General features: G+C 36.3%; 2 protein-coding genes across 4 annotated transcripts in view; one reads left to right on the top strand and one right to left on the bottom strand.

Moving 5' to 3' along the window:
- Dok (docking protein homolog) overlaps nt 1-24,361 on the top strand; it is a 161,187-nt gene that overhangs the window by 41,551 nt on the left and 95,275 nt on the right. The window lies entirely within an intron of this gene.
- On the bottom strand, nt 5,601-8,632 carry LOC141397894 (uncharacterized). 2 transcript variants are annotated; one of them, XM_073974753.1, is made up of 4 exons: nt 8,539-8,632; nt 8,227-8,399; nt 8,018-8,171; nt 5,601-5,931 (listed from the first exon to the last, which is right to left on the bottom strand). In XM_073974753.1, exons 2-4 carry the CDS (start codon nt 8,263-8,265, stop codon nt 5,723-5,725), a joined length of 402 nt encoding a protein of 133 aa, XP_073830854.1. In that variant the 5' UTR covers nt 8,266-8,399; nt 8,539-8,632; the 3' UTR covers nt 5,601-5,722. The 2 variants fall into 2 exon arrangements, 1 of the variants encoding a protein (XP_073830854.1); XR_012411560.1 differs by lacking the exons at nt 5,601-5,931; nt 8,018-8,171 and having other exon boundaries at nt 8,295-8,399; nt 8,454-8,626.

The raw sequence follows: 24,361 nt of genomic DNA on the forward strand, positions 1-24,361 counted from the left end.
TGACAGTCTACCGTGTGACCTATTTAACATTTTACTGGAAAAGGTCATATGAGATGCGAATCTATATACGTTCAGAGACAAAAACAGCACGATATACAATAAAGATATAATGTTGCTTGCTAAATAAATAAAATAAATAAAAGGTAGATCAACGCGAGCCGTAACAGCCACCTTTGCAGGAATTGAAAAAGAGTCTGACAAAGTGGGTCTGGCAGTCAACGGCGACAAGACGAAGTTTATGTTATCAACATGCAAAAAAAAAGACACCGATACTACCCGTACTTATGTATGAATCTGAAGCATGTGTACTTGCGAAAGCAGATGAGACAGAACTTGGTTTGTTTGAGAGAAAAATTCTTCGAAAGATTTATGGACCAATATGCGTTGACGGTGAATACCGACGTCGTGTGAACCACGAGCTATACCAGACTACCGACATCGATATAGTAAAACGTATCGAACTACAACGATTGCGTTGGCTTGGTCATGTCAGCAGGATGGATAATGGCCAGATGGCTCTTGACACAACGCACCTAGGTACATTATGCCATAATTCACTGGCTCTTTCTTCAGAGAACCTCTCAATATTTTGGAAAAAGTGACAAATGGGTGGTTTGATGCAGTCAGTGATTGCTAGATCTGTAGACTGCGATCCTCGTCTAGCCAATTCTTCCTTTCCCATACCCATAAAATCGCAGTGTCGTGGTACCCAGCATAGTCGATAGCTGTTAGTTAGAGTTTCCAAGGCTGTTCTACACTTGAGGACGACCTCAGACTTGATGCTACAGGATTAGATGATTTTAAGAGCCGCTTGACTATCCACAAAGATAGTCACCCCTGAACATTACCAGTTCTGTCTTAGTTGGATTTACTCCAAAGCCGTTTCCCTTGGCCCAACGCGACAGCGTCGATAAGGCTCCTTGCATAAGCTCCGGAATGGTGGACGGGAACTTAATAGTATCACGTCGTCCGCATAGACAACAACTTTGATTCCTTGATTATCCAGCTCCGTCAAAATATTATTTATAAGGAGTAGCCACAGCAAAGGTAAGAGCACTCCACTCTGGGGGGCGTCTCTAGTTACTGTTTTCCTAATTTTTGTCTCCCCGTTATTGGAATTTATAGTTCTGATTTTTAGCATATTTTTTATCCAACAGGGTAGGTTTTCAGGTGTGTTAACTTTTTTAAGTGAGAGGTCAATGGATTCAAGTTCTACATTGTTGAAATCTCCTTCTATGGCTAGAAAGGCAGCCAACGTAAAGTTTGAGTTTTCCATGATCCTCTCAATATAACCTACCACCTCATGCAAAGCAGATTCCACAGATTTGCCTTTGATATAGGCATGCTGCGAGTTGCTTAGAGAGGAGGAGAGGCTTTCGAGAGTCTTAAGGAGAAAGGATGATAGGCTAATGGTTCTGTAGTCCTTTGGTGTATAGTGACTAGGTTTTCCCGCTTTGGGAATGTAAGTAAGTTTTAACTTTTTCCACAGACCCGGAACACACGAGAGAGTTAAGCACGCCCTATAGATCTCCAGGATCTGATATAAACGTGGCGATGCGAATTGAAGCATCGCCGGTGTTATACCGTCTGGTCCAGGTGATTTATATTGCTTAAAGGTGTTGACAGCCCACTTAATCTTATTCTGCTAATCACCCTGCCAATGAGATCCGAATTCACAGCCGCTTGGATTTGGTAGTCGTCACACTCACTGTTGACGGTATCCCCATCCTTACAGCCTGGGAAGTGGGAGGTTAAAGGTCTCTGTACCAGAGTCCGTCCACGCACCATCTTATTTCTTGATGCTCCTGATGGATTTAGGGTCCTTGGAGAGTAATTTTTGAAACCTAGCTGCGTCGTTGACTCCTTCTATTGACTCATAGAAATTTACCCAAGACTTTTTCTTTGCTCGCTTGATTTCACTCTTGTATTTATTGGAACTCATTTTATAGGAGTCCCAATCAATGTCGTGTTTAGTCTTATGCGACCTGTTATACAGTCGCCTAGTGGTTTTTTCTAAGTTCGCCAAGTTCCTTGTTCCACCACACCGGGTGAGATTTCTTCCCAGGGAAGGTTAGAGGACAGGATTCCTTATGGCAGTGGAGAAGAACGTCTGTAAGATTATTTACGGCCCCATTAAGCTCTTCAGCTGTTTCTATGTTAGTATTAACAGCCTGTTTTCGATTTCATGAACGAAGACGTAATTTGGTTTTCATAGCCCTTGACGTTTGTATTCGTGTTACAAATAAATGAAAGCTTTTCGTTTTCGTAATTTTTTGGTTTTCGTAACGAAATAAGACGAACGAATACGTCAGGAATAAAAGAATGGAAAAGACCCATCGTTTTGAATGAAAAATGAATTATTTTAGTAATAAATTGCACAAAACGCATGAAAACAGGCGGGGAGTGTCGCTTTATTGATTTTCACAGAAGCACAGAAGAAAAAGTACCGCCAATTCTTCATATTGTGTGAATTTTTTTTGACATTTTTGTCTTCTTTTTTGTATGTCATCTGTTTATTGGGGTTGCCATCAAGAAACACATATTACGTACCGATGCAAATGCAAAATAAGCATTATGGAAACCCTGAAATATAAAAGCTTTTCCGAAATAGACGTAAGCTAAACATGAATGGTTCGTCAAATTTTACAAAAACCAAATTTTGAACGTATACGTTTTAGTACGAACGGTTCGTGTGACAGTCAAGTATTTTTATAAAAACAGGATGTAAGAGTCAGTTGAGAACTCGTTAGTTCCGTGTATTTATCCCAGCTTGTTCTTCTCGGGTTTCTATAAGGAGTTTGGCGATCTCCGTCAAAACAGACCTCGAAGAATATCTTCATATGATCCGAGAAGGAACATTCTTTAGATACCCTCCAGTTCCTGATGACGGATTCTTCTAGATTCAAGAGGGTTAGGTCGATGACCCACTCTCTATCCCCAATTTTAAAGGTTGGATCGTTACCCCTATTACATATTCATATATTATATGATAAAATAAAATCGAATATAGACTAAAATGTTCCAGCCTGACCGTGCACATGTCACCGTTGCTGTAATTCTGTTTGGTTTACATTCGGCGTCTTTTCGTGATTTCGAAGGCGTTTCGTGATTTCGCGCGGAATCATGCAAAATTTATCATGATTTCGCATACAAAAATGAAATCATCTTATTTCGTGATTTCAGCGAAATCAACATCGAAATCACAGTACACATGATATACAACCTTGCTTTTGCCTAAAAAAGTACCAAAAGTTGCAACACTTTTCACGTATCACAATAAACAAGGTAGATGTGCGAATTGCTGAAACAAAATATGTTAATATCAAAATTTGTAAACAACGTGAAAAAATATTAAATTACATTGTTACAATGCTATTTTTCATTGTGTTCCCGTACTTTTTTTAATCGTAATGTTAGAAAATAGACCGAATTGTCAAAAATTGCTTCCCCATACAAATTTCTTAAAAAATACGGGAACGAAAAAATGACGGAAGTTGCAAAAACTCCAGCAAAAATGCCAAAATCAGCGTATCAGCCATCGTGTTCAGATGCCAAAAAAACATGCTGCTAGTTTTTACTTGGCCAAATTTTTATAGCAGAGAACAGAAGAAGAGGCTTTTATACAAAATCAAGTGCAAGTCTTGCTAGGTTTCGGAGAACTGGAACGCATTTTTAGCACTAACCGGGGAAAATACTGCAAGTAGTAATATTTTGCAGTTTCTGAACACAACTTTTATGTATCAAAATTTATTATTATAATGTCTCAACGATAAAATCATTTTTTAGTTTTAAATTTCTTAGTATTATAAACAATTAATACGATATATAGATAATTTTACGATAATTTTCGAAATAAAGCAGTAAAGTTCTATATTGTCGTAAATTTTTGATGATTAATTCAATTTACAACAACTTTTTTCGAAAACTCATGTTTGATCAGCTGCGCATTTGCATCTACCTTGATTATTGTGATATGCTTGAAATCAACAAAAAAAATAAGTGTAAACACCGGGGTGTATTTCAGGATTTCGTGAAATCCTGTGGATTTTAGAGCGCAAGTGTAAACTTGGCATCATTTCGCGATTTCTGCGTAATCAACATCGAAATCACAGTACACATGATATACAACCCTGTTTTATGCCTAAAAAAGTACCAAAAGTTGCAACACTTTTCACGTATCAGAATAAGCAAGGTAGATGGTCAATTGCTGCAAAAAACAATTTTAAGGGCTGTTTACACCATCTATCAATGTCATATGAGCTGTCGTTTCTTTCACCCATTCGACATTCTCTATGTTTGTCAAAATTGACGTCATACATACAACATTCAATTTGTGCGTTCATACCTACAAGTGTTATTTTCGTATGACATAACCTATAAATATAAAAACAGCTGTTTTTTTCATTGTTTACATTTATTGTTGAGTTGCAAATTTGCGCAAATTTTAATTTTGGTTGAAGGAAAATAAATATCTAGCATGTTTGTTGTGGTATAATAGGCTTTTGGGGTTATAGAGGCATTCATGTTTTTGGCACAAAGCAATCATTTCCAAGACTGCTTCTTTCGACCAATCGATCTGAAAATAACATTATAAACACTATTTATTTACTTTTCTGAATATTTATATGTATATACATAACTCTCCATTTTCTTTTTTAAAAGATTTTGTTTTTCAATTTTTTTGAGAATGCCAGAAAACAGCTGATTAATTTATGTTTACATACGAGAATGCCGTATCAAATAGAGCGCCCATTAAATGAAAAATGTACATATGAGTTGCCAAATCATTTTGATAGATGAAAATTTTCATAGTGGTCACACTATGTGTACAACATTCGCAGGTAGAAAATTTGACATCTCCCAGCAAAAAGTTTGCATCCACGGAAGCAGTTAAATCACTGGTGCAAGTGTCACGGAAGTGCTTCTTTTTCTATGAATTCCTCAGTGAATTTTACAAGGGAGCGCGCAGAAAGGAAGCACTCCATTTTGCTTCCGCAGCACGCAGCTAGGAAGCACTCCATTTTGCTTCCTCAACACGCAGCTAGGAAGCACTCCATTTTGCTTCCGCAGCACGCAGCTAGGAAGCACTCCATTTTACTTCCACAGCATACAGCTATGAAGCACTCCATTTTGCTTCCTAGCATACAGCTAGGAAGCACTCCATTTCGCTTCCAGAGCACACAGATAGGAAGCACTCCATTCTGAATTCGACGGAGTGACATACTCACAATTTATTGCCATTTAATAAAATCAGTTCAGAATTTTAATTTAATTCAGTCGTGTGCAATATATTTAATGGTAAAAATATAAAATAATAATGTGTATGTAATACTCTAAAAAACACTGTAAAACGAATTCATTTTTAAATGATTTTTTTGTTTTTAGATGTTTTTAAATACTGACAAAATGCAAAGTTTATTATTTAAAAAAGAAAAAATCAAGTAATGAAAATGATTGAAATGGCTCTAAGCATTTATGATTTAAAGAATATATGTATAAGAATACCTTATTTCTAATTAATTAGAAATCGCGAAAACAATAAAAAAAGAACCGAGATCATCATTGCATGAAACTTGGTATACATTAAACGTTGTGAATAATATTAGAATTTGTACTTTGCGCATTCATGAAATTATATACATAGGAAATTTATCATAACATGAGACCAGTCTATAAAAATTGTACGATAATGACATTATATTGAACACATTTTATAAAAATATCACGAGTTAATAAAAATACGACATTGGCTTTGGAAAACGTCGTCAGCAACATCCAATACAGTAGTTGATTCATCTGTGCTTTTCTTATCGCATGATAATTTCTTCGATTTCATCTTCTCCTTGCAATATCTGTTTTTTGCCAATCTCCTACCCACTCTTATTTCCTCTTTAAAGGTCTTATCTGCACATCCCTCCACATATGTACCAGCTGAAATAAAACAAGTAAAAAAGCATTAAGTTCGGCCGGGCCGAACTTTTCATACCCTCCACCATAAAATATTCATTCCTGTCCCCAACTTTAAGTGAGTACGTTAAAATATCAGATAATGTACATAAAATGCTTCATTCGGGAGGCCCTTTTTTATGGTGCCTATATCTAACTGTTGACAATTTTTGGTGGGCTAGAAATTGGGAGGTACTGTTATATAGGGGTTATAATAAAACATGGGCCTATGTTGACAGTTTTTGATGGGAGCCTTTAATGTCAAATAACTCCTAATTCGGTTAAAAAATTTAGCTAGAATCCTCAAAATATCGAAAATCGGTACATAACGTGGGAACTTCAAATGTCATTAACAGCTAGTTCGGAGGTATCTGGGCTATACGAACTTAAATGAACAATTTTTGTTGACTTTTAAATTTAAAATTACAGAAATTTCGTCAAAAAAATAAAGCTTAGGTACGGAAAATCGGGAGGTTTGTTTTGGGGCTATACAAAAACATGGAAATACGTTCGGTTAAACATTTTAAGTAAAATCCTCAAAGTACCGAAAATAGGGAAGTATCGTTATATTGGGGCTATGTTGAAAATTGTTGATGCAGATGTGTGGTGACCACTACAACCTTCAAATGTCAAATTACAGTTAGTTCTGTTAAAAATTGTAGCTAAAATTGCCAAATTACTGAAAATTGGGAGGTACCGTTACATGGGAGCTATATCCGAACATGGACCTATGTTGACAATTTTTGATGGAGAGGTGTTGTGACCACTAAGAACTTCAAATGTCAAATTAATGCTTGTTCGGTTTAATATTGTAGCTAAAATCATCAAATTACTGAAAATCGGGAGGTACCGTTATATGGGGGCTTTCTTGACAATTTTTGGTGGAGAGGTGTGGTGACCACTAAGAATTTCAAATGCCAAATGTTCAAATTACAGATAATTCGGTTAAAACTTGTTGGTAAAATTCTCAAAATACCTGAAATCGAGCGGTAACGTTATATTGGGGCTATTCCAAAACATGGACCTATGTCCACTAGTTATATAAGTTTATTGACATTTAAGAACCCTAAATGTCAAATTATAGCCAAATCGGTCTGAAAATGTAGATAAAAACGTCAAAATGCCGTAAATCGGGGGTACCGTTATATGGGGGCTATACCAAAACTTGGACCTAGGTCCACAACTTGTGTTATATAAGTTTAGTTACACTTAAGAACCCTTAATGTCAAATTATAGCTAAATCGGTCTGAAAATGTAGCTAAACCCGTCAAAATACCGTAAATCGGGGAGTACCGTTATATGGGGGCTATACCAAAACGTGGACCTATGTCCACAACTTCCAATTTATAAGTTTATTAACACTTAAGAACCCTAAATGTCAAATTATAGCTAAATCGGTCTGAAAATGTAGCTAAACCCGTCAAAATACCGTAAATCGGGGGGTACCGTTATATGGGGGCTATACCAAAACGTGGACCTATGTCCACAACTTCCAATTTATAAGTTTATTAACACTTAAGAACCCTAAATGTCAAATTATAGCTACATCGGTCTGATAATGTAGCTAAAAACGTCAAAATACCGTAAATCGGGGGGTACCGTTATATGGGGGCTATACCAAAACGTGGACCGATATAGCCCATCATGGAACTTGACCTGCCTGCAAACAAAAGACGAATTTTTCCAAAATTTCAGCGTCCTATCTCTATTTTTGTGGATGCTAGAGTGATTACCACAGACGGACGGACGGACATGCTCAGATCGACTTAGAATTTTACCCTGATCAAGAATATATATACTTTATAGGGTCGCAAATGAGTATTTCAATGCGTTACAAACGGAAAAACTAACTTAATATACCCTCCATACTATGGTGGAGGGTATAATTAAATAAAATAAATAAAATGGATCTAATGGACATATGAATAAAATATTTTGCTCTGTTCCAGAACCTGCAAGAATCTACCAATTTTTACTACGATATCATTTGTTCCTTTACGTTTCGGAAAAAATAGTAAAAATTGGTTGATTCTTGCAGTTCTGTAACAGATCTTTTGTTTGTTTTCTTTACCAAATGGAATACCCATTATCTTCGGGAAATTCAACAAGCGCAACTTATTGTGCGAACCGCCCAAATTAAATTGACACAGTAGTTCGGGCTCTATAAATTCTGAAATGGTCTTTCTTATGCCCTTATTGCCACAAATCGACCGTACTGAAGCGATCTGAAAAACGTTTTAAATTATTGGATATAGTTCACTGAATTCAATATAAACTCACATATTCTTTTTCATTTGATTCATCGATGGACTTCTCCATTGAATTAAATTGGTTGACATTTTTTATCAGAAATTTTTTCGAAAATGTTGGACAACTGTTTTTCAAATTATGTTTTATTGGGGTGGTGTTTTCCGCTAGGACGTCCAGGACAACAGATGTTTGATCCTTCACATCTGAAAAATAAAAATTAATAATATTGTTCCAAATGATTAGATATGTATACTGACGTAATTATTATTGTTTTATTGGAGCTTTTTCAAAGCATGGATTCAGGAGTTATATAAGATTCAGGAGAAATATAAAGATGTGTACCAAGTTTTAAAGCTTTGCGAGCTCTGTCCTGATTTTAATCGAGGGCCATTAGGATCATATATTGGTTTTGGGAACCTTCATTACAGCAACATCTAGAATGCATAAATTAATTTTAAACACTGACAGAAAAATCTAATTTTTTAACACGAGTAGATCTCGTTCTGATTACAAAATAAAAAAAAGGGCAAGTCCTTACTTCCCGAGATATGGGGCTCTGAAATCGAGAAAATGCCCTTGTTTACTTGAAAAAAATACAATTTAAAAGAAATTTGTGTTCCCGTGCTCGAGATTTGCACTGCCCATAGGAGAAAGTCATAAATTCAAGTTCCAAGAGCCAGCCTATTTAGAGATACATTGTACTGCATATGATACCGTATTCTGCAAGTTTTACAATTGTTCCCATATTTTCCATATCTCGGGAAATTTGGACTTTCCCCCGAAGAAAATAAAATATTTGTAATAAGGACGAGAAAAATTTCAGATTTTTCTGCCAGGTGTTCGTAGAATCAATTTGTTCCCAATACGTGGAGTCCACAGCATTGTGTCAATTAGACTATCTTCTTCCATAATTCAACTATAGCACAGAGATAGGTTTGTAGTTTCCAATCTTTCACAATATACCATCTTCCATCCGAATTTATATTGTTTTGTCACTGGTTTTCGTTGTTTGAGGCTGTAGTATTTCACGTAATTAATAAACTTAGATTTTCTCAAACGATAAGGATTTACTTTCTAAATAATTATGCAGGGATGGATTTGACAAATTGTTCTTTATTTATTAATGCAGAGATGGATTTGGCAAGTTCAATAGAGTTGTTAGGCATAAGTTGAATATACGGACTGGATTCGGATCAATGATAAAAAAATCGGTTTGAAGGAAAATTTTGTTCGCGTTAGCCGAGATTTGTTCCTGTCCATAGGAGAAAGTCTTAAATCCCCGGCCGAAGGCCGGCTATATATGAAAAAATTTCGATTTAAAATAAACATATCGTCAAAACAAAGGGATTTTTTTTGAACTTTCGGAGCCTATATCTCGGGAAGTATGAACTTCCTGCCCATGATATATATATATTGGCGTGATCAGCAGTGCATGCCCTATCTGTGGTAAACATTTCAGGTCGATCCGAAACTAGTCCAAACATTCATCCTGCTCCCTAGTTCAGTAGATTTAACAACTCTAAAGTTCAACTACATAATGTTTAGTCCCAATTTAGATTAGGCGATTTCCCTTGCGGCAATTTTTCTCGTTCTCTTTTAAACTTGCCTCTTGCGTTTATACAGGCAATTCTGTTCCGAAATTTTTTTTTCAAAACAAAGAAAATAATGTCAAATACCGAAAATATAAAAAGAATTGTTCCAGAACTAAAAAGTTTTTACAATTTTTACCACTTTTACGAGTTTTGCGTTCCCGTACACAAATTTTGTATGAAATACTTTATTCTTACTTTAATTTCATTTGTTGAATGAAAATTGAATTTTTTATCGTTTATACATAAAAGTGCTTGTTGGATGTAATCCAAATGTGAGGAAAAGGATTGCCTTTTTCATTAGTCCACTGGAAGCGCATCCATGCATGTAATGAAATCCTCACTCCAACTTGCACCACTTCCATTTTTTTTTTTGCTGGGCTCATACGACATTGATAGATGGTGTAAACAGCCCTTTAGTATCCAAATTTGTAAACAATGTGAAACAAACATTTAATTGCATTGTTACAACGTTATTTTTTATTGTGTTCTCGTACTTTTTTAATGGTAATGATAGAAAAAAGAGGGAATTGTCAAAAATTGCTTCCCCATACAACTTTCTTAAAAAATACAGGAACGGAAGAATTTTTTTTTTTTTTATTTATTTATTTATAAATACTGCAACTAGTTATAATCAACTAACAAGCAATTTACAACAAAACTTATATTAATATATACAAATGATTTTCATTAATTTATTATCATCAATTTTCTGGATGAATTTAAGCTGCAACTAGGTCGCAAGGCTTTCTTCTTTTCAGTCTGCGTTCTACACCAACAGGATTAGCAAGGTTCGATGCTTCACTGTTGACATGACTTCTCAATCGGCTGTTGTGCTTTATGGCAATATTTTCGATCTCTTGTATAACAGTCTTTATTCCAAGATCTCGATGTAAGTCCTCCATACGGATATACCACGGTGCATTTACTATGCACCTAAGAACCTTGTTTTGAAATCGTTGTATTATATTAATATTATTCTTGCTTGTGCACCCCCACAGTTGCGCACCATAAGTCCATACGGGTTTTAGAGTTTGATTATATATCATGAGCTTATTTTCTATTGAGAGCTTGGATTTTCTTCCAATCAACCAGTTCAATTTCTTCCACTTAAGTTGTAATTCAATAACCTTAATTTTTACGTGCTCGCTCCAGCGTAATTTTGCATCCAATGTCATACCAAGATACTTAGCTGTATTTGCATAGGGGACTTGTGTACCATCTATAAATATTGGGCTACACGCCACTGCCTTGTTTGTAAAATCAATATGTGTAGATTTAGAACTATTTAGCTTGATGCTCCATTTTTTGGTCCATTCTACTACTGAGTTAAGGGATACTTGGAGTTTTTGTTTTGCTTCACGTTCCGTTCTGGCTACTGCTAAGATGGCTGTATCATCTGCAAATGTCGCCATTGTTGTACCATCAAGTTCTGGTACGTCGCTTGTGTATAATAAATACAGAAGTGGACCCAAAATGCTTCCTTGAGGGACTCCTGTTTGTATCAGTTTCAGTTGAGAATATTCGTCTTCGTACTTAACGCGAAATTGTCGGTTTTGAATATATGATTTTAGCAAGGTGCAATACTTCGTTGGTAATTGTTTTCGAATTTTTCCAAGAAGACCAGTATGACAGACTTTATCGAACGCTTGCGATACATCCAAGAATACTGCAGAACATACGTTTTTTTCTTCTAGAGACCTTTCAATAACATCAGTAATACGGTGAACCTGATCGATTGTCGAATGCGCATTTCTAAAACCAAATTGATGCTTTGGAATAATGTTTTTTTGTTCTATTATGGGTTTTATCCGAGCCTGTAAAAGCTTTTCAAATAACTTTGATAAAATGGGCAGAAGTGAAATGGGTCTATATGATTTAACTTCAGTAGGTGGTTTTCCAGGTTTTGGAATCATTATAACTTCAGCAACTTTCCAGAATGACGGTACATACATGCTTTTAAACGTGGCATTAAAAATTTGCGTTAGCTTTATTATTATTCTATTTGGCAAATGTCTAAGGACTTCGGTCGTTATTAGGTCAAAACCGGGACATTTTTTCAATTTCAGTTCCTTATGAATTTGTTCTAGAACTTCAGTTGGCGTCACCTCTGGAATAACTATGTCATCGTCATCATCATCAATAATTGTATCGATTTGGGTTCTAACATTGTGATCACTTGAATCGTGAGAGAAGACATTTGCAAGATGGGTAGAGAACAATTCAGCTTTTTGTGCATTAGTTTTAGCCCAGTTACCGTCTGCCATATATATCGGAGATATTTGATTCACAGGTCTTTTTAGTTTCTTTGTTGCCTTCCACAGAGAGTAATCGGAAGTTTTGCCACTATCCAAACCCTGTAAATATTTGCTAAAGCTCTGATTTTTATATTTTTTAATTTCTAAGCTTAACTCATACGATATTCTATTAAGCCTCGTTTTGTCTGCTGGAAATCTTGATTGTTGCCATATCTTTCTCAGTTTTCTTTTCTTGGTTATCATTTCTTTGATATGTGCCGGGTATGAAATGAAAGATTCTTTCTTGTGAATATTTGGAGTACTCTGCCAAGCAGCTTTTTGTATTAAGTTGGTGACCAATTCAACATCTTCATCGATTTCATCAGGTGTATTCGGCTCGTGATTGGGTATGGTAGAAGTTTGAAGCACATACTTAAAATATTGCCAATCAGTATATTTATTTGTTAGAAATGGTGATTCTGCTGTATCGGTAGTCTTCTCAAAAATAGTCATAAATACTGGCGAATGATCGGAGTTTAGATCAAATCCATTTGTTACCATTATATTAGACTTCTGTATTTTATTAATTATAAAAAAATCAATAAGATCAGGTATTTTACTTGTATCTGTGGGCCAGTATGTTGGATGCCCTGTGGACGCAACATCGCATCCGGTTTCTATAATTGCCTTATAGAGCTCATTTCCTTTTGAGTTGTTTAATCTCGATCCCCAGAATGTATTTTTGGCGTTGAAGTCCCCACCCATAATAAATCTTGATGTATGTCTGTTTATAAGTTTCTTATACTCACTGGATTTGATTGTATGCCTCGGCGGGCTGTAGACGGAAGTCAATAAAAGGTTCTGTGAGCCTGATATCAGTTTAACGGTAGTAGCCTGAAATTCTTCAGTACTCAACTTATCTTCTTCATAGTGTTTAATTTTCTTTTTTATTATCACAGCACTTCCTCCTCTGGCTGTGTTTTGTGGATGGATAGTATGATACATTTCATAGTTTTTGAATCTTATAAAGGATTCCCTCGTAAAATGGGTTTCCGATATGAGGCACACATCTATTTTTTCACTGTTTAGAACAGCTTCTAATTCTCTCTGACTCTTTTTCAAGCCATTGGCGTTCCATAACATTATTTTTAGAGCCATGTTGTTCTAATATTGTTGTGTTATCTGTTCTAGTTGGGTTAATCGATAATCTATCGATTTGAAAAAATCTTCTTGTTTGTTTAGTCTTATTAGAATTTGCGACAAAACATCATTGTTTGGATTTTCATTTTTTTGTGGTTTTAAAACGTTTGCTTAAGTATTTGACCCAGACTCATTTACTTGGATTCTATTTCCGTTTTGATTAATTGGCTCGTAGATTGTCCTCCTATGTTGAGGTCCTTTAGTTACATTAGTTTCTGGTCGTGGTGTACCAGTTTGTTTTCTAATAATGTTACGAGACTTAAGAGAAGTATTTCGCAATTTTTGTAACTCTTTTGCTACAATACAACCTCGATAAGTTGCTGGATGAGGTCCATCACAATTGGAGCATTTCGGTTGGCTTATTTCCTGTTTGCATTCTAAAGCACTATATTTTCCCGCACATTTTACACAACGGGGTTGTTTATTGCAGTAATTTTTTGTGTGTCCAAAAGACAAACATTTCCTGCATTGGGGTAGTAATTTCTCCTGCTTCACTGGTTCAACTTTGACCTTCATATCCAGAAAATTATCGATTTCATATATTCGTTTAACATCTTCAGTAGGTTCGAATTCCACTCTAAACATATTTTGTGGTTTTCTCGTTTTCCATTGAAGTTTATTTACAGCCGTAATAGCTTTAAACCCTTGGGCTTTCAAGTCGGAGACAATCGATTCAGGTATCGTCGAATGATGTAATTTTTTAATCATAACTTTTATAGGCCTGGTCTGTTTGTTTTCGAAACTATACCAATCAATTTTATTTGAATTTAAGGACTTCGTTATGTTTCTGTAGTCATCAGCAGCGAACGTACTTATCCTACATGACCCATTGCCCAATAATGTTATTTCAACTTTATTTGTAGTTGCACTTTTTATGAAGCCATGGAGCTCCGGAAAGTCTGTGACGTTTGAAACCACTATTGGAGGTGGTCTCATTTCCTTATTTTGTTTTTTGGCTGTATCCATCTTATGAATATTATCGTTGTTGTGCACAATTGGAGGAGTGTTACTTTGTGGCTTTTCTTGGTTATTAGCCTTTCTTTTTCCTTCATTTCGTACGGCATTAGTACTCGAGCATTCTGGCGAAGATTCGGCCTTTCTCTTTCCATTTTTATTCTTTTTTCTATTTTTCTTCAGGATCCAATCGGTTTCCCTACTCAATTCCTCTTCATCAGTTGCAAACTGTTGTTCATTTTGTTGCGATGTTGCATTAATTGCATCTACGTTTTGATTTCTAAGTTTTTCTGCTATAATTTGTTGTAGCTTTTCATTTTCTTTTTGTAGATTTACGCAAACACTTTCTAAATATTGCACGCGTTTGTTAAGTTCATTATTGCATTTTTCTAACTCTTTAACTTTAGATATTCTTAAAGTAGTTAGACTTTTGCGAGGAGTTTGGTTTCCATTTATCTCAATTTCATCCATTTCCTGCTGGGTTGTTTACGATATGGTGCATTAGCTTTAGCTAATACAACCACCACCCACTTGAACGACCTGTTTATGGGTTGGCATTCACCACGAAGTGATAGCTCCCACTCTTTGTTGAAGCAACACAGCTGATGATATTTTTGTTTATGTTGTCAATTGTCTTATTCTCACAATTGAGTGAAGTTCTATATTTTAATATTTGTGATTTTCTTTTTAAATTTTAAAATCAAAATAGTGACTGAAAGCACACGCGAATCGTTGAAATAATAAGAACAAACGACCCGTACACATTTCAGTTTATAATGAAGGCTTCCAAATTTGGATTCGGACCGTATTTAACCAGTTTTTTATGGAATTTATAGAGCTCCACGAAAACACGTCTACACGGTAAGGAACGTCTCTATTATAGCAACGGAAGAATGACGGAAATTGCAAAAACAAATGCCAATGAACATGCTGCTAGTTTCTACTATGCCAAAATTGTATGGCAGAAAACAGGCGCTATTTTTGTTTAATTTTAATTTATTTGCTAGATATCGGAGTACGGGAACGCATTTTTTGCACTAAACGGGAAAACTGCTGCAAGTAGTAATATTTTGCAAGTTCTGAACACAACTTTTATCTATCAAAATTTATTATTATGATGTCTCAACGATAAAATCATTTTTATTTTTTCATTTGTTAGTACTATACACAATTAATATGATATATAGATAATTTTACGATAATTTTTGAAATAAAGTTGTAAAGTTCTATATTGTATATTTTTAACGACTAATTCAATTTACAATAACTTGTTTTGAAAATTCATGTTCGATCAGCTGCGTATAATCACCTACCTTGATTATTGTAATATGTTTGAAATCGACAATAAAATAAGTTTAAATACCGGGGTGTATTTCAGGATTTCTTGAAATCCAGTGGATTTTAGAGAGCAAGTATAAAGTTGGCATTAGATATAAAGATTATATTTTTCCCAGCAAAAAAATTTGGAAGTAGTGCAATACAGAGTTATGATTTCAATACATCTTTCGATGTAGTCCACACGTAGTTATGAAAAATGCACTCCGCTCGATACATTTTAGAAACACTCGCTTAAAGATCCCTAGCCAAGCAAGCCAATTTTTTGATCCCTAGTCTTTTTTTCTGAACACAAGAAAGACACTCTTTTATAAGAATTTTATAAGAATTTGTTTAAAGAAATAAATAAATGCAAACTAAAGTTACGAACATTGCTGTAATTCACGAGATGCAAATTATGTTTGAAGGGGGGGTTGGAGCTTTTAGGAAATCTGAACTGGAGTAGGAGGAAAAATAAAAAGCCATTTGGATGATGAAGCAATATCAATTGCGGTGTCATAAAAGGCAGAGCAGAGGAAGTAAACTAACTTACGATCAAATTTAATGGAGAGCTTTTTATAATTTGTGTTAATGCCTACCTTTTTCCATTAATAAATTAGTTGTTTTAAACTAATAAAACAACAACAATGGGATTAAGCCAGACTATTTTGAAAAAACAAAAACCTTACCCCTTGGCTAACAATGCCAACCTTTTTCCATTAATAAATTAGATGTTTTAAAATAATAAAACAACAACAATGGGATTAAGCCAGACTATTTTGAAAAAACAAAAATGTATTAGATATCCCAATAAAAAACGACGCCACCAATGTTCGATATAAAGATTATATTTAAGCTCTTTTTACCTACCATACAAGTCCTCACCTTGTCCTCGGAGGCGGCGAAGATGTCAAAATTGGCATTGCTTAGTCCAGAAACCATATTCTTATAGATATAAGACTCCTGGATCAAGCCAATGACAACTTCAGTGGTCGTGAGGGACAAGAGTAGTTCAGCGGTGGCGGCCTTGCAGTGATGCAGATTAATCTGCAAGATGCGCAGCCTTTGCCGCTTCCCTACTCTTACTGAGTTTCATGGGGTGGACTCATGGGAAACCGAACCCATCCTGAACCAAAGTTCAGTTTTCCCTCACGTTCTCTAAGATACACCTCCCCAGGGGGGTCTACCGCCACTATTGCAACCATCCCACCGTCCTCGTTACAAGGTGCTAGACTGATAACAGTCCAACCCTATGTAGTAAGGTTGGGATTCTGCAAAGTTAACATCTTCAACAAGAGTTCTTTGTGCACAGTAGGTGGGGGAACCCAGGCTGAAAGAATTTTCCTGGACGGAATCTAGGATAAAGAGACCGCAGCAAGATCAGCTCTTTCCCACAGCGCGCCAAAGCCATCCACCGTCCGCACGAGGAAATCTCGCGATTTCCTGTTCAGTCAGTTAATCACCTTGACACCCTTTCGCAGGATGGCGCTGCCTAGCTGACGATCCTCCTGATCTTCTTTTAAAAAGCAACCAGTGACTGACGCTGTTTCTCCCATTAGGGTCAGCTATGTCGATGATTGCCACTTGAAGGTCTTTATCCATAGCCACTGTGGCCGATCTGTCGTATGGCTTTTTGCGTCCTTGACCGTGCGCCTTGGAATTAACTTTTCCAGAGGAGGATGCCTTCTCTGTACTCGGTTGCTTTTCCTTGGTTGTGGACCTTCGGAGGAGCGAATGCGCTTCACAGATTTATGCTGTGGAGCATTATTCGTTCCTCCAGAAGACGATGTTTCCTTGACTGACTTTAACATCTTCCTGTTCAGACCGACATTCCCATTCGCTTCACCCCTTGCTTTTTGACGCAGAATCGGGCTTTGAGGCAGAGTCCTTCGCCGGTCGATCACCCTGCTGGGTGTCCGTTGGTTTGGGCGGTGCACTCAATAGCCTTTTCCAGTACCTTTTGGCTCGGGTTAGGCTTCAGCTCAACACGTTTGTCAGAGGCAGTGGGCTTCGCCGGCTCTACTACATTATCCGGGAGCAAGATCCTTTCCACCTGGAGCTGGCGATGAAACTCACGGCAATCCCACGGCAGCGGGTTCTTACGTACCGGATTGACCCGAAACCAAAAGTGTTTCGGCCAGCGGCTGCCAACCCAGCATTATATGCTGCTACAACAACAACAACAACATGAAACTCACGTGGGTAAGTTCTTTCGGACTTCCTTATGAGTTTCAGCTTACCCCTGATGAGGTGGACCTATCCGAATGCAGGTTCGCATCTCGCCCTACGAACTTGCGAAGATAAGATACGGCACGTTTATAGTGCCTCGTATCAGATGCTTCTCGGGCAGGTGCAACCTTGGAGACGCTGCCCGTTGTCGGGGTCTGGTTAGATTCCCCGTCGTCGGACATCGTTTCACAGTACCAGTCGGAATCAGACTTGCCTTCATCCGGGACAAGCCTGTCCAGCTGGTCGAGGAGTTCCCTACTATGCCTATCTAGACTGTCGTGAATAGTTTTGAGGGTCTCATGCAGGTCGTCCCCTCCCACAACTTCGGTCCTGTCTGCCGTAGACAGGTTTTCACCAATCCTGGCTAAATCGTGTTCCATTTGAATTGCCGGGTCGTCATCTATTTTTGGGGTTACAATTGATGCACTTGTAACGGGTGCAGCTGTAGCTGCCAAGGCATACACACTTAAAACAGCCGGATCACAACCGATTGATTTCGACGACACATGACTTGTGGTCTAACCAACGCTTGCCGTCGGTACTGTACCGTAACTTTATTTGGCGCTAAGTGCCCAGTAAAAAGTTTGCATCCGCGGATGCAGTTGAATCACTACAAGTGTACGGTACATTTGCCGTTGGAGTACATATTTTCCTATGAATTCATATATGAATTTTACAAGAGAGCGCGCAGCTAGGATGCACTCCATTTTGCTTCCACAGCACACAGCTAGGGTGCACTCCATTTTCGATCCAAATAACGGCTTAAGATGCAGTGCTTTGGATTGAATTTATATGCGTTCTTCGGATTGCATTTTTAATCAGTCTAAAGATGCAATTAAAATGCAAGCCATTGCGAAAAAAGACATTTATTATTTGTGTAAATAAAATGCATTTATTATTTGTGTAAAACAAGAACACAAAGAACTTTATTATATAAACACAAATTAAAAAAAGGTTCCATTAAATTCAATCACATATGAGCTTACTTCCTTCGTTCTCGATTTAAACCAAGCGCATCTGATTCTCTTTCATCATCCTAAAGCTTTTTAATGTTGCCTTCCCATCACTAGTTCAGCTTTCGACATGGACTCCAACTCCACTCCACTAAAAATTTCAGTCTCGTGAATTACCGCAGGAATGTTCGCAACTTAAATTGTAATTTCTTTATTTTATAACAAATTCTTCGAAATGTATACACTCTCGTTTATCTTTTGAAGAAATGTTTAGGGATCAACCAACTGTTTTTTTCTGTAGGGATCTCTACAGCAACTGATTGTAAAAAGTATCGAACGGAGTGCATTTTTCATAACTCTGTTGGAGAACATCGAAAGATGTTGTGAAATCATAACTCCAATTGCACAACTTCCAAAATTTTTTGCTGGGTGGGTTAAAGTGATATGGGTATACATATTCTCGTCTGTACAACAAAAGGAAAACAGCTGTTTCGTTTGTTCGCAATATAAAAAACCAAAACAACAGAAAATGTGCTGAAGGAATTACATATGAGCGAAAAAAAGTGACAGTTGCTATTCATAAGTGTATATAACGTACCGTTTGAAGGCCCATTAACGCAATGGAACAAACAACCGATGAATATTTTAAAGAACTCCGCAACGAAAATAGGTAAGAAGCGATTTAAACGCGAATTTTGAATTTTTAAAACATCAAATTTGTAATTTTTAAAGTTTAAAAATAAATGAAAATAGATCTCGTTCGATAACAAACTTTTAAAATGAAAGACCGAGTTTTTGCAAGAAAAATTTTTCTTGTAAGAATTTGCAAGTCGGATCAGCTGATTTTTGTGGTTGACTTTGTGCTTCTTGGCAAAAACATAAACAACCATTCGGTTATTTAACAAAATACAAATTAAAAAGAGAGGAAATTACTAAATAAATGATGGAAAACGGCTTATTTTGTAAAATATTTTTTTTGTATTGAAATTAGTTTCTTTCGAAATTTTTATTTTTTATATAAATGTTTAAGACTTTGTCTTATCGGGCTTTAAGGTCCGTTTTGTATTAATGAAAAATAAAGATTATTTTACTTCAATTTCTATCCGAAATATCGTTGGTGTTTCCCAACATCTGCAGATATAATTTATTAAATCTGGCAACAATAGATACAGAATGAGGATTACAATTTTCACCTTAGTAGTAAAAACAGTTTTACTTACATATAATCTTTCCTAATTTTTTTACATCTAAATTTATCAAGTTGTTAGTTAAAATTTACGACACAACAATTATACTAAAATAAATGCAAAAATAATTAAGATTAAATGTAAATATCACAGTAACTAAGAAATCGATAAGGTATAAAATGAATTCGTGTTGTCCTTATATTCTTTTCTATTTATTGCGTGTTCCACTTTTGCTGTATCCTTAAGTTCTCTAACGTGAATCTCTTATTCTCGATTCTTTCTTTATCTAATATGTTAACATTGTCAAGATCAGCTGTATGGTTGCTGTCCAGACAATGTTGCGCTAATGCTGTTGTTTGCTTCTTCTTCAGTTTGGTGCCAATGTAAGTTTTGCCGCATAGTTTTTCTGCATTCCCTTTGCATTTTATTTCGTGTATAATGTGGTCTTATTTTGGTCTGCTGTTTTCTATTTTAGTTTTTGTTTGTGTGGTATAGTGAAGATAAAGTTCTGTATGGTTTGTGTGCTAGAGAGACACCTTCTTTATTTATGATTTGTTTTATTTTTGTTAGTCGTGGGATATATTGGATGCTGAGGAAAACGATCTATAAAGCCCTATACGGCGGACGCACAGAGGGGAAACATAGGCCTAAAGTTGCTCAAAACTCAAAATATGAAAATCGTTTTTGTATGAAAAAATGTTGATAAACGGCAACTAGACTCTTTTCTACATTTGCTATAACAGTCCTCGACTTTGTAAGATTAACCAATCCAATGCAGCAGTCGATTAAACTCAGCCTTTCAGTATGGCAAAAAGTAAATTTTCGAAAACTAAGAAATTAGGTGAACATTAAAATGACATTATTTTCGCGAAAAATTATATTTTTCAAGATTTATTGTTTTTGTACAGTCTCCGAACAAGATTAGCATTTAAAATTTTCATATTGATTTTACATCTTTTCTCTTTAATAATGGTGATACATATCCTCTTTATGAAAATTTTTTATGATAATTTTTAAGATTACTACAATTTCAATAGAGAAAAAGTCTATTTCCCCGTCGTTTCCCGACCATAGTTTCTTCTAATGTTTTATGCGCTTGAGTCTCAAATATCAGATTCAGTCATAAAAAATTGCGCATATTTGCGCCATTCCGAAAAAATCTAATTTTTCTCAACTAAAATATGAAATATTTTTATATGGAATTGCAAGGTTTACCCACACTAAATTTTGTTCCGCCTTATAACCGGGACTCTTATTTATCAGACTAAACCAACACCTATCAAATATGTTTGCATTATTCAGAAACATTCACGGCTTTTCTCATGTGAATTGAGAAAAAAATAATTTAAGTAAGTTTCAAAAAATAAAATTTAGAATGAAATATATGTATATGGGACTATATATACATCTGTACCGATTTGTTTGAAAATTGGTTCAATATTTTTTTAGGCTAGTTCAGGTTGCATGTGTCAAATTTCAGTGATTTTGGTGCATTTTTATCTCATATCAGATGCGAATATATATGGAAGCTGCATCTAAATCTGGACCGATTTTCATTATTTTCTATAGGATTAATCCTTGTACAGAAGATATGCTTTGTGCAAAATTTTATATCAATCCGACAATAAATGAGCTTTCTAGGGCTTTTGATCAACTTTTAATACCAATTTCCCCTCTGTGGGACGTGCTGATTTTCATAAAATAAAAAATAATTTCCCAATTCGTTGAAATTATTATTAATAACAACTCCGGCAGGTTTCCTGCTTGCATTTAATTGCAATGGAGGAGCCTGATGATCTTATGTACGATATGGAACATGATGTGACGGAAGTTATTGCCTCAACTTCCACAAATATTCTACCGCCATTAGCAAACAAAGCAAGTACACAAATAAACATACAGAAAACTACTAACCAAAATGACCGTAAAAGACAGCGCATTGAGAGCGCACTTTCGCCAATAAACGTTGACGTTTCTGATCTTGCTAGGAGGTTATTGAACTTTAACCCGCAAGACCAGAACAAATTTGGAATTTTAGGTGCATTAGCAGATTTGGACATCGAGGCTACTATGCCAGCCAACAAACCCAATACAAAGGAAGCCAATGATAAGAAGCCGGTTAACAAGGTTTCTTGGTGCCCACCCATCTTTGTTTTTAATTTAAACACCAAGGCCTTAGCGCAAAAGCTAAAGCAATTGAGGAGCCTGATGATCTTATGTACGATATGGAACATGATGTGACGGAAGTTATTGCCTCAACTTCCACAAATATTCTACCGCCATTAGCAAACAAAGCAAGTACACAAATAAACATACAGAAAACTACTAACCAAAATGACCGTAAAAGACAGCGCATTGAGAGCGCACTTTCGCCAATAAACGTTGACGTTTCTGATCTTGCTAGGAGGTTATTGAACTTTAACCCGCAAGACCAGAACAAATTTGGAATTTTAGGTGCATTAGCAGATTTGGACATCGAGGCTACTATGCCAGCCAACAAACCCAATACAAAGGAAGCCAATGATAAGAAGCCGGTTAACAAGGTTTCTTGGTGCCCACCCATCTTTGTTTTTAATTTAAACACCAAGGCCTTAGCGCAAAAGCTAAAGTCGTCAATGCCAGACTGTGTGTTCAGAAACAAGAACGTAAACAAAAGTAAAAGCAAATTATACTTTACCGACCCAAAGGTACATGCCTCCATGATAGAAATATTAAAATCCAAAAATATTCAATCTTATTCATTCACCCATAAGGATCAAAAACAAGAATCTCTAATAATTCGGGGGCTATATTTCTGCTCAAACCCCGATGGCATAAAACAGGAACTTGATGAACTGGTTCCGGAAATTGTACACAATGTCACTAAATTTAAAACACCCTCCTCCATAAAGAGGAATGCTGACACTGGTCTTTTCCTGGTTTCCCTTCACCCCGGGAAGAAAACAGGCGAAGTAACCCATATTCGAGAGCTATTAGGCCAAACAATGTTTTGGGAAAAACCAAAAAAGAAAGGTGGAGACGTTCAATGTTACAGATGTCAACGATGGGGGCATGTATCCAAGAATTGCAATTCGTCGCACAATTGCGTCAAATGCAATCAATCACATCTTCCAGGTGAATGTCAAAGGATCAGGTCAGACAACTCTGACCCTTACTGCACTAACTGCGCTATGAACGGACATCCAGCAAATTGGAAAGGTTGTCCTTCTTACAAAAAGTACGCACTTGCCAGGAAAAATAAAGTAGCCAAGGCCATGGAAGACAAAGCCACAGCACAAAATAATGTAGCTAAATTATTCAACATGTCTAAGGTAACAAGTGGGAAATCCTTTTCTAGTCTTTTCAATACTGATACTCCTTCCAAGAATGATGGAAGTAAAAACAAGAAACCTCAAATCATTGACGACTTTCTAAAACTTGCCAACTTCTTCCTTGAACCGGAAGAACTCACCCTAGAACAGGAAATTCAACTTTTTTTGACGGAATATAAAAACCTGCCAAAGCCTGAAGCCAAAAAAACAATTCTTAAGGCTTCTATCAAAGGTGAAATCTAACTATGGACCATAGATCAATAAATTTTCTAACATTTAATATACGATCCCTTGTGGATGCGAGTCGACAATTGGAGTTAAGAAACATGCTGTATAACAACAACATTGATATTTCATTTATACAAGAATGCCACATAAAGAAAGGCAGACATATCCATATCGATGGATATAATTTCATCTATGATTACTCTCCTGTTGGTGTTGCAGTAGTGCTAAGGAAATCTATTCACTTTGAAAAAATAACTGTAAATGACATTGGCATAAACACAGCATTTATCAAGGTAGAAATGCCACCCAGTAATACCATTAAGAAGTATTTAGTTGGCTCAGCTTACATCCCATGTAGCTACCCTGTTCAAAGGCTGGAATCAGATTTGAACAAAATAATGCAATTGGCAAGTAGATTTGATGGTTTTATCATTGGCGGAGACCTAATGCAGACGACTGTTTAATATACACGCATAGTCTCTCACCATCCCAAGCACTGGCTTCTGCTACTAGTGTGTGCAGATGCACACTATTAACGACTACTACAAACGGTGGGGCATCAAAATCAATGCTGCTAAGTCTGTTGCGATCTGTAGACGTAATGCCTCGGGGAAATGTCCTCGTTATGTAGTACCAGAAAGCAAGCTACTTAAGTTATCTTTAGATGGCGAAGAAATCCCCTTTGAAACATCCATTAAATACCTCGGCATAAACTTCAATAATCTAATGAAATTCAACGCTCATGCCCGCAACATCATGAAAAAGACAAAAGGAGTTATAGGGAAGTTTTCATACATTCTTAATAACAAATATTTACCGCAGAAAACCAAGCTGCTACTTTACAAGGTGGCCATAAGAGCCATACTAACTTACGGTTTTCCAATCTGGTTTTCTATTTCGCCAGTAGTTGCCAAGGCGTTGGAAATCCTGGAAAGAAAAATTTTGCGGAAATGTGTCAACAAA

Source organism: Musca autumnalis, unplaced genomic scaffold (genome assembly GCF_047663935.1).
Source record: "Musca autumnalis isolate F117 unplaced genomic scaffold, ASM4766393v1 scaffold_3, whole genome shotgun sequence".
In the NCBI taxonomy this organism is placed as follows: Eukaryota; Metazoa; Arthropoda; class Insecta; order Diptera; family Muscidae; genus Musca; species Musca autumnalis.

Excerpts from the sequence above, each read along its gene's own strand:
- LOC141397894 (XM_073974753.1), bottom strand. The coding sequence starts at position 8,265 with ATGGAGAAGTCCATCGATGAATCAAATGAAAAAGAATAT. Across the intron at positions 8,172-8,226 it reads AATCAAATGAAAAAGAATAT|ATCGCTTCAGTACGGTCGAT; the intron begins GTGAGTTTATAT and ends AACGTTTTTCAG. Across the intron at positions 5,932-8,017 it reads GATAATGGGTATTCCATTTG|CTGGTACATATGTGGAGGGA; the intron begins GTAAAGAAAACA and ends GTTTTATTTCAG.